This window comes from Camellia sinensis, chromosome 5 (genome assembly GCF_055761805.1).
Source record: "Camellia sinensis isolate YWXY chromosome 5, ASM5576180v1, whole genome shotgun sequence".
NCBI lineage: Eukaryota > Viridiplantae > Streptophyta > Magnoliopsida > Ericales > Theaceae > Camellia > Camellia sinensis.
Genome location: NC_138965.1, coordinates 42,256,398 through 42,267,891, shown reverse-complemented (window position 1 = coordinate 42,267,891; position 11,494 = coordinate 42,256,398). Strand labels below are relative to the sequence as shown.

At 33.9% G+C, this 11,494-nt stretch overlaps 1 protein-coding gene across 1 annotated transcript; it reads right to left on the bottom strand.

Annotated features, from left to right (window-relative positions):
- Positions 1-2,175: 2,175 nt before the first annotated feature.
- Positions 2,176-11,000, bottom strand: LOC114309712 (NAD(P)-binding Rossmann-fold superfamily protein). The gene is made up of 5 exons (XM_028255491.2): positions 10,530-11,000; positions 5,607-5,676; positions 4,337-4,530; positions 3,356-3,528; positions 2,176-2,488 (listed from the first exon to the last, which is right to left on the bottom strand). The coding sequence occupies exons 1-5, from the start codon at positions 10,764-10,766 to the stop codon at positions 2,419-2,421; spliced, it is 744 nt and encodes a 247-aa protein (XP_028111292.1). The 5' UTR covers positions 10,767-11,000; the 3' UTR covers positions 2,176-2,418.
- Between the last annotated feature and the right edge of the window lie 494 nt (positions 11,001-11,494).

The window sequence follows — 11,494 nt, the reverse complement described above, 5'->3', positions numbered from 1 at the left end:
GGAATTTTTGACAAGTTTCTACAATGGTGAATTGGAATTTCCAACGAGTTTTTCAACGGTATTCCTTAGACATTGTTGAGTCTATTCTTCTTTTTGTTGAGAGTTGACAGGAATTTCAACGATAGACCGTTGATGCAATACTTTTCACTGAGATAATGGTGTTTAATGATGCAATGACCGTCGACGTTCTTTTCAACAGGAGATGGAAGGTCATCAAAAAGAGAATGAAAAAGGGTGTGCAAAATTAGGTGGTATGCCTTGGGTGTGATAATATTATGAATATGGATAAATTTGGTATTAAGTGGAGTGTTCAAATAAATCTTATTGAAATTTAGGATTTAGGGTGGAGGCACAGAGAAATGAGGGGTCCAAAGCATTTAAACAGGTGCTAATAGTACCCCTTTTACTAAATTTGGGATAAACTACTAATAAGTCCTAATAGTTTCCTATTAAAAATAAGTTTTAGTAAAATCGTCATTAAAATAATTTGTTGTGACGAATTTTTGTATATATCGCTAAAAATTGACAATCAGTGACATTTTTTTGTCACGATGTCGCTAAAACTTACAATTAGTGACTTTTTTCTATGATAAAATTTTTAAACTGTCGCTAAAAGTTGAAAAGTAATGACTTTTTTGTGACGATTTTTTAAAACTATAGCTAAAACTTATAATTACTGACATTTTTTGTGACAATTTTTAAACTATCGCTGAAAATTAACAATTAGTGATGTTTTTTAATAGTGTTTGATGAAAAACGTCATTAATTATCATAGAACTTATTGAACAATAAGTTCACCTATTAAAATCTACACATTAGTCTCCAATAAATTTCGTTTAAGGTGGATGGTGGCCAATTGTTGGAGGATCACCGGATGGTCATTGAAGATGGCTAGAGGTCAATGGAGGGTGGTTGGTAGGGTTGGTCACGGGTCAATTTTGTGGTGGGTTTATAAAAATCCGCCTCCGTGCCCATATCATATTGAGGGTGAAGCAAATCGAGAAATGACAGAAGCGAATTAATTTTGTAAGTTGCAAAAATAAAAATTATAGATAATATAGTATATTACGAATAATAATTTATACTTAATGAGAATTATATTATATAAGATAGAAAATAAATGAATGAAAATTAATATTAAGTATAATATTTTAGTATTTAAATTTTATTATAATGAAAAATAAATAAATAATATATTATATACATATAAATATATTTAATAAATATATTCAGGGCGAAGTTTGGGTGGAATGAAGCAGGAGGAGTGAAACCTATCCCCACCCTCACTTTTTAATCGGGGCGGGAAAAATCTATAAGGGGTGGGACAAGTGATGCAGGTGCGAAGTGAGGTAAGGGCGGGGAAAATGACCATCTCTAGTTGTTGGAGATGGCCAGTTGTTGTCGACAATAGTAGTGAATGATGTTGCATGGCAAAGAGAGGGTAGTCAAAGGCGGTGGATGACAGTAGTGATCAACAATGCATGGTGGAAGAAGGAAGATGAAATGAAAATTTCTTTTTGAAATAATAATAATAATAAATCAATCCATTGGGTTTAGGTTTTTTTTAATGTTTTTCAAATCTTTTGATTTTTAGTGACTTTTTTATTTTTTCATATTTTAGTTTTTTTTTAAATGTATCTAAAAATTAAATATATATTTTAGTTGTTCTAAATTTTTTATGTTGTCTTTTTCTAATGAACTAATTTTCAAATTTCTTCACAAATATCTTTTGTTTATTGCTATAGATCATTTGTTATGCGAGTTTTATTGCTATAGATCATTTGTTATGCAATCAAAAACTTGCAGAGAAGATATGTAATTTTTAAAACCACAAAAGACAATTTATATTTTAGGTAAACCTCAAGAAATATATTCGTAATTTTCCCAAAATAATCTTAATGTTAACCAAACACTGGAAAACAAAAGTAAAAAATTATTTTGGGGCAAAATCAATTTAGATAAAAAATATTTTACGACAACATAAGGAGCTTATGTCACTTCATTTTTCCTTCCTTATAATGCACTTTAATCAAGGCACACAAAATTTATGTTGCCATATTGACAATCGCATGAAAAATCCTAAACACAAAAATCTCAATACACAATCATGAGATTGGGAGTGGGATTGAGACAGAAAATCCAGTGGCCATGTAGAGGGACATAGCAAACACATTATTTTAAAGAAGATTTAACGGGCTCATATAGGTTGATATCAATGGAATTCTGCTCCCTCGGCCGAATTAGAAATTATTACATTGATAAGAACAAATTGCCATTTAAGTGGCAATTGCAACGTCTTCTCTAGAAAACCTGGCAATGAAAATACAAAATGACACAGTACTAAGGACCCTGATGGCTTCTTACTAAATTTGACAAAAGCTTTTCATTGTAATGATATATGCTCAAATGATGCTTCCGTCACACAGTGAGAGATGCACCATTGTCCGCCATTGTAAGATTAAGTATCATTGTAGCTGCTTTCGGTGCCCTGCAATGGGTGTGAAAAAATTATATCAAATTAAATCAGGAAAAGTTCAAGAAATGCAAAATTCCGCAACAGCAACAGAAATATAAAGCACAATCGAGGAAAGAGTATTCATCCTCTACGCTGCTAGACCGCTTCTCAATGAAATATCACAAATCATTGATGGAAAAAAGATTTGATTTAGGACAATTATGGCTACATTTTTCCTTTGCATCAGATGTTCTACACGTCAGGCTATGAGGTGCAACTTCTATTGTGGCTAAAGCAATTTAGTATTGTTCTAAAAAATAGATCATCTGGTCCCTAAAATTGGATTTGCAGAATCAGCGGATGAGGTATAAGCTGAGTAAGTTAAGCAGAGAACTGTTTCTTCTAAAACAGGTACTTTTCACAAGAAGTTCAGAATTATTCTTTGATAAGATCTTATATTTTGAAATCTTCTCTATTTCTTGGCCATCAATCATGGAATAAAATGAAGTTGGTGTTTGAGGACATTTATCCAGACGACAAATTTACAGTACTGTCGAGTCACTGGAAGGAAAGAAAAGGTTACACATGTAGGTGTTGGAAAACTCTGATCCAGAATATCAAATTCTTGAATAATTGCTAAATTCCAATCCTCCAAGAGTATTAGATAGCTTTACTAGTGTTGGTGATTTAGAGTGTGTGTGTGTGTGTTTGTTTCAGGAAAACGAAATTTCTAGTTCAATATACCCATATTTAGAATTCTTTCATTGAAAATTTGATATCAATTGTAATAAAAATAACATGCAAGAAACGTTATATGTACTAGAATTGGAATAAGACAGCTTTCTAGAAGTTGCAGATGGGGTGTCGTAAGATATATGAAAAAGGAACAGAAACACATACCAAGACTCGGGGGTCTGGTATAAAGCAGCTGAACTGCCAAAGCACGATGCAAGCATGTCCGTGTTTATCACACCGGGATTAAGTGCAACTATTGCCATTCCACTTGGTAACTCCTTTGCTACTGACCTAGTTAGGCCCTCTACCGCCCATTTTGAAGCACAATAAGGTGCAACCTGCCAACATTTAATTAGCAGTAGGACCAAATCAAAGATTGCCAAAGATCAACTCTGGAAATTTAAGATGAGCAGAAGTAATAATTTTATAGGACAATCTGCAACCTATGTCCCAAATCAGAAATTTCATAATTCATTTATTATTTATATATATATATATATATATAAAATATCAGCAACATGAAAATTTTAATAAAAAGGGAAAAAGGAAAGGATATCCCAGTCAGTCAGGCACTCATCGATAACCCCAACCTCACAGACTCACAGTAAAACCATTATTTTAACCTTTTTTTTTATAGGTAAAAGATTTGTATTAAAAGGCACCAAAGGGATGTGTATACACTAAAAGAAGCACAAAAACGTAAGTCCTAAAACTTATATGCATAATCGTATGTACTTGAAAGTATGTACAAAGTCCAAAAATTGATTCAAGGACGGGTCAATTGTACATGAGAATCAACTGTACAAAAGCAATAAAATTCTACTCTTTAATACAAAAAATAGATTCTTCCTACATCAAAAGACCTCCGATTGTGTTGTTGCCCCCAAATTATCCACATCAAAGCCAAAAACACCAAAAATAAAGTCTTTTTCCTTGGTGCTCTATTTTTTTCTGTTTAAATTGACATTACAAAAATTTGTATGCAGCACAACTATTCATTTAGAAACATATTTGTGGATTGTTACATTTTGTAGCTTGTACACAAAAAATAAAAATCTGTTCACAGATATATGCGAATCCACATCAACAAAATAGAGGAAAAAATGTAACTTTGGGACAAAAGCACACCAACTTTTTATGTCGTACCTGTGCAGCAGCAGACCTTCCCCACCCAGATGACATATTGACAATAATTCCTTGCTTGCTTTCAATCATAAGAGGGATGAAGTGACGTAACATGTTTGCAACACCCTTTATATTGGTGTCAATGACCGCATCAAACTCTTCCACTGGAACCTCCCAAATTCTGTTGTTTCTATTAATAGTACCTGCATTGTTTACTGGCAGATACCCTTATTTCAGGTCCCTATACACACATAGCCTTTCAATCGCAAGTCGGAGGCAAAGGTAAACTAACGGAATTGAAGTAAAGATGAAAGCATTTTCAGCTGAATAAGGATGTAAATAAGCCAAAATAAATGTAAACTCTAAGAATATAAAATGGCACGATCCGTCAGAATATCAACCCAATGTTATATATTGGCAATAGTTGCTTCAAGGTCATATTCCCTTATGATACTCTATTTTATTTAAATTATAATGACAAAAAATAAAAATATCATACTGTAAATCACAAGATATCCTGATTTCTCACTCTTAGAGCATATGGGGATGGTAGAATTAACGCCATCTCAAAGATGGTTGAGATTTGGTAATGTGTGAACCCTAGTATATTAGTTTGGGACCCCACTACTTGTGGGATGGCATCCACACCAAAAATTTATCCATTGAGGCTGCAAATATGAATTCAGCCTAATGCTGAATATTGATCAACCTTGCCCAATAACAAAGAGGACTTACTTGAGTTTGTGCTATTTTTGTGCCCCAAAGTACGTTGAATTCAGGAAAATTTAATTTGTTTCAAGCCCAACCTGGTGAGAACTGGTAAAATAAATATTGTAAGAATGTTAGGTAAATTTTTAGTTCTTTAATAGTTTGAAAATCAACTAATTCACTTGAAAAGTGTGAAAATGAAAAGATGTTACATTATTACTCAATATAAAATACATTGCATCATTAGTCATTAACACCTTTTTCTTTCTTTATTTATTTTTTGCTCACAAGGGTGTCCAGGCCTGGGCACTGGGGGTTAGTCATTAACATTTACTAATCCTTATAAGATGGAGAAATCACCATGAAAACCAATTATATAATAAGGACAAAAATGAACTTTTTAATTCAAAAATAGGTTCTTCTCTACCATTCACAGCCACATATGAATGTCCAATACTAGTATCTGTCTTATACAAAGTAGAAGGTCATTGAAGGAAGGAATTATAATGTATGGTGAATTCTAATTTAAATTGAGGTATCAAATGAACAATCATGTTTAACAAAAATAAAAAAATTCATGTACCTATAATATCTGGAACACCCTTCTTTTCCACTACAGCACGGGCCAACTCTTCAACACTGCTGTTTGACCTCTACAAATACAAAATTACACAACCTCTCTTAGTATTTAACACAATCACATAAAATCAATTTCCATAAGTAGATCATCTGCATGATATAATTCAAATTCAAACTTATATGATTCAACTATCTTTTTCCATCCCTTTACCTCCTAATTCCCAAATAATAATGTTACATGTGTTTGGATTGGGGATAGGGCTGCAAACGAACCAAACTATTTGCGAGCTGGCTCGGCTTGTTTAGTAAACGAGCCAAGCTCGAGCTCGAATAAGCTCGGCTCATCAAGCTCGACTCATCAAGCTCGACTCGATTATCTTTATTTAAATTATATATTAAATAATATATAAATAATAGCATAAATACATTATTTATGTATTAAATAATATAATATTTTTTATTTAAATAATAAAAACATCTTAAAGAGACGAGCTGAGCTCGAGCCCAGTTAATTATTGAACCGAGTTCGAGCTCAATAAACGAACTCGATAAGTAAACGAGCCGAGCTCTAGCTCAGCAAAGAGCGAATTGGTTCGGCTCGTTCACAGCCCTAATTGGGGAGATTGGAGAAAATAGAAAATAAAAAGAATTTCCCTCCGCTAAATCATTTTTTTGGATGAGTTGAGAGGAGAGAAATTGTGAAGGGGGCAAAAAAGAGAATAAGAAAAAGATAAAAAGGAAAAGAAAAGAAACCTTTCATAAACCACTTATGGTTTCTCTCCATAAATGGAGCTATTTATCTGTTTAATTTCTATCACATGCATTTCTTTTTACCCCTTTTATTACATGATAAACCTTTATTTTCTTATCTTGCCTCCCCCTTTTTTCTTTTCTCTTCTACTTACGCAAACAAACTGTTAATCAAAAATGCAGATGAAATTACAAGATAAAACATTACTTTTAGAAAAAATATGATTGCTTAGAAAGTTAGAAGTATGAGACATTTGTATTACACAGAACTTCAACATCTGTACTAAAATATAAAGGGAGAACACCATTTTGGTGTTCCAATCTTTTTAAATCGGTCACTGTTTTGTATGTCAAAATTACCAGCAGAAACTGCTTCAATTTTTTATTCCTCAACCCCTCTCTCAGCTGCTTTTTGTGAACAATAGGGTTGGTTTCTATGTTTTCCATTGCAGACAGGTCACATGTGCACACCCTCTTGTCAGGTGGCAAACGGCTGTAAACAATAGGGTTGGTTTCTAAGTTATCCATCACAGACACATCGCATGTGCACACCCTCTTGTCAGGTGGCAAAAGGCTGATGGTTTTCCTCGTTTTAAAACCCTACTGAACCAAAAACAAACCCACAAGGCAATGCAGTTCAAACACACCATTGCACGAGCACGCGCACACGCAAAAAGAGCATCAACATTTGTGAAGAAACATGTGGTGACTGTGGGTACTTGTATCAAGCCCGATACGCGGCAAGCCCTACGAGTGCCACATCACCAAAACTCCGCCTGCGTGACAGACCAATAAGGCATCACGTAGGCATATCACATGTTTGATACATAGCAAAGACTATATGCTTAGTCTAAGCGGGAGCACACATATAAGCCCAAATATGTCCAAATATGAAGAGCCCTACAACAGGCAACACCATGGCACCGCAGGGCCCATGGTCCTTCATACCTTACTCTAAGACCAAACAGCAATATAATCAGCCCCCGGTTCACTTAGACTTGGACTGATAAACACTGACTCTCCTAAACATTGAGATAGGCCCGCGGCCCATTCTCCTACTTGGCCGTTTGGAAGTGAGCCCCTGGCTCTCCTAAACACTGAGGTGGGCCTTGGCCCATTCACCTACTTGGTTTCCGGAGTTGGGAGCAGGACCCAGGCACTATTGCTAGGGATCATCAAAGAATATTGGATTGGCGGCTGAGGTCATGGGATTGTTGAGATGGTCGCCTTCTTGCTAAGACAACTCCATCTCAACTAGGCTTGGAGAAAAGGCAACAACGACCTTACATTCATGTCATCCGATGCATATACGAAACGTTACTTTCCGCCTGGCATGAAATGTTACTCTCCGTCTGCCATCAAGCCATAGACGGTATAAGGGCTTATATCACTTCTAGCAGAGTTGGGGAGAACGAGCCACCTGTTCAACAGTTTGTTTAGGCTCCAATACTCTTGTGGCCTATATAACGTATCGTATATGCAACAAGAAACTTCACTTCACCACAACAATAATCTATAATTTTAACACGCTAAGTCTCACACTTAAACATTCCCTCTCGCATTCTACATTAGTGTTCAAGGTCCATCACTACCAAACTCTCCCTCTCCAAGCTTGCCTTGACCTCCTCCTTTTGCCTGCCATCTTCGCAGACTATCTCCAACCACACTTCTCACCCATAGTGACAAACACAAAATTCACCATTCGACCATAAATGCACCCAAAATAGAATGAAATAAATGGTAAAACAAATTGGAACACGCTTAAGCATACATAGTGGCATTAGGTTCAGGAGGAATCTGAGCCCACCTTAATTTTTAGAAAATTGCACTTTTTTCCTTTAAATGATTTTTTTCTTCAATTTACTCCTTTGAAGTTTTGAATATATCCCCTAAATTTTTTTACTCTCTCTCTCTCTCTCTCGTATGTGTATCTTGGTGTAACTTCATCCTCACTTTTATGGAAGCATGGGATCACATTCTAAATTATGATTATTCCAAAAAAATAATAATAATGATCAGTTGACTCAAAAATAATTCCAACATTTAATTTTTGGGTAATTCAATTCGCACACCACCAAATTCCAATACACACCATTTATACAGTTTGGATATAAAGTTAGAACAAAATTAAAATGTTCGGATATAAACTTTTGAACAAAAAAACAGCTCGGATATAAATAGTTTAACATAATGTATATTTGAACAATTCATTATTGTTAGGAAATTTAATTCTGAACATTTGACTTTTGTTCCAAATTTTATACCCGAACAACACACAAATGGTGTGTCCTAAGATTTTCTATGGTGTGTGAATATAACTTCCCTTAATTTTTTCATCTCATTCATCTTTTCTCATCGAACCACCAAAGGAAATTGGTTTAATTGGATTGTGATATATTTTACAAAGGGTGCAACTCATTGTTTCCCCCTCAACCAAAATCCTGGCTCCACCACTATACATACATACATATATAGAAATGAAAGGTATACTTGTCCAAAGAAAAATGAGATGTATCTATCTATCTTCTATCCATCTATCTATCTATACTATTATAAAAAAGCCGCCTTTCTCGTGTTTATGCCTCGTATTTTATACTCTATTATTAGAATCATACAATTCGCGATTTGAATCGTATAATTCAATTCGATTTAGTGGGTAATCGATACGAATAGGTTGTGTGAATCGCAAATAGTTATGAATCATAGATGAATCGTGAATCGATTCGATTCACTAAAATCAATGTTTGGCTTTCTTTTTTGATTTTTATTGTTGAAAAGAGGTTTATACAACCTTTTAAGGTCTTTAGGATTACTATATGCTATCTTTTGACTTTCTCCCTCCTTATTTACTCTCCAATACTCAAATCTTAGCGGGAAAAAAACGAACTTTCTCTTTCTACAATATTCTAGGGCTACATATTCAATTTCATCTAAGTACTTCTCTGTGTTACATGGACTCTTCTATTTCCCCCACAATACCCGTGGCCACCGGATATGACATGGGTAAGGATGTGGGATATATGTCCGACACTCGTACTCAATTTAGACACTCGGATCTTTTAATTTGTGACAATATATGAGAAGAAGAAACTCACATTTGCTAGTAAAACAATACTTTTAACTTTTCACATGAATTAGATATAGAAATTTCATATTTTTTTTTGAATCCTATTCAATTTCAAGTATATATTTCTATATACTTTACAACATTTCATCTGAAAATATTATATAATATGCAATATATATGTATATATGATGCGTCCCCGTACCCATATCCAATTTTGGATACGTATACCAAGATTCTAAAATTTAAATTTATAAAAGTCTAACGCTTGGAAATACACCCACATTCGATACTCGTACCTGAATCCATGTAAGATAGGTACTTCTATTTACAAAATGAATTTTTTGAAAGCATCAAGTGAGATTTTTGAAGAAGTTTGAAGATTTTGGTATTTTAACCTTGTAAAAAGGTCAAAAAAAAACATTATTGTTGAGTTATTATCACTTGAAAATTGAAAGTTTGTCTTTATTTACTTTCTTAATTAAGAATGGTTGATAAGAAATAGTATCTAAAAGGGAAATTACCCAGACCACATGATCATCATTAAAAACAATATTTTCATTGATTTAAGTAATATTTCATATTTATTAGATATATTTAATATCTAAGTGTATATATATTTTCTATATAATTAAAAAAGGTGACCAAATATTTATGGTTCACGATTTGATTCGATTCGCGATTCAGTACAATACCATTTCGATTCATGATTGAATCCCAATTTGACAACTATACTCCTATCCCCTGAATTCAAAAAATAAATAAATAAATAAATAAAAATTCTTCAAATAACTCAACTCTAGATTTTTCCAAATTCATTTCAATTATCAGATTTTGAATTCAAACATATAGTTTACAGCCTTATTTTTAATGATCATATGTGCCCGCATCGCATGCACCACCCGCTTCTAGTATATTATATACTAGCAGCCCGCACACGCATGTGCAATTTGGAAAAAAAAAGTAATAGTATAAGAATAATGACAAAGAGAAATGAGTTGTTCAAGTGGCATGAACCTGGTTTCGAATCTCATCATCCTCTTAACATGTATAAAATAATATAGATATATATATATATAAACAGAGAGAGAGATAGAGAGAGAGGTGACTGACCACATCGACATTCATGAAGAGGTGCTTATCAGAGGAGGAAGGGTTGGAGTGAGAAGAAGAAGAAGAAGAGGAGAGGTCGGCTTGGAGGGAATTGAGGTTTTCCTGAGAGCGAGAACAGCCAATAACGGTGTGGCCTCGCTTGGCAATCTCTAGGGCTAGGGCTTTTCCAAGGCCTCTGCTCACCCCAGTAATCAGCACCGTCCTCTGCGGCAGTCCTCCTCCGTTCGCAATGTTCATACCTACTCCCACTGTCGTCCTCCTCCCCGTCCTGTGTTTTCCCTCTTGTTGCCTTCACTCTACTGTTTGCCTTTCTCACACTGCGTTTGGAGGGAAACACTTTCGTTTAGAGGGAATGGAAGTGTGGGGATCGGCCATCAATATTAGTACCTTGTTTGGGTTGAAAAATTAAGACTATTTTGTTCTGACGGGAGAGGTGGGATACACGCCCTTAATCAATTCTCCTCTCAATTAGATAAGGTTTAGAAATGCGTTATTTTAATAAATTTTTGATTTTTTATAAAAATATATACAGAAAAATAAAAAGAGTGATGTAATAATTTATAGTGATTTTTTAACTTTTTAAGTAAAATATTGACAAACAAGACCTTAATTAGTAAAAAAATAATTTTACTCTCCAAATATTTAGGACATGTTTTGTTTAGTTTTTATAAACTAATTTTTAATTTTTTCTTAAAAAATAAAAATTTATTTTTGTGAAAAATTTTAAAAAAAATTAAAAATAGTTGTTTCCTAACTTCTAATCTCATGATTAAACAAATATGAGATACACATCATTTCTAACCAAATAGTCCAGAGATTATATATCTCAATATTAACAGTTCAATGTATTACAATACCCTCTTATCCAGTCTATCTAAACAAACATGCCCTATGGTATACATCCTGTAAAAAGTGTGTACCATATCAACCTTATACTTAAACAAGAAAATATCATAATTTTATAT

Bases quoted from the DNA above. Each gene is read 5' to 3' on its own strand.
- LOC114309712 (XM_028255491.2), bottom strand. From the start codon at position 10,766: ATGAACATTGCGAACGGAGGAGGACTGCCGCAGAGGACGGTGCTGATT. The intron at 3,529-4,336 runs GTACGACATAAA...AAATGTTGGCAG, and splicing joins GAAGGTCTGCTGCTGCACAG to GTTGCACCTTATTGTGCTTC. The intron at 2,489-3,355 runs GTATGTGTTTCT...CACCCATTGCAG, and splicing joins TACCAGACCCCCGAGTCTTG to GGCACCGAAAGCAGCTACAA.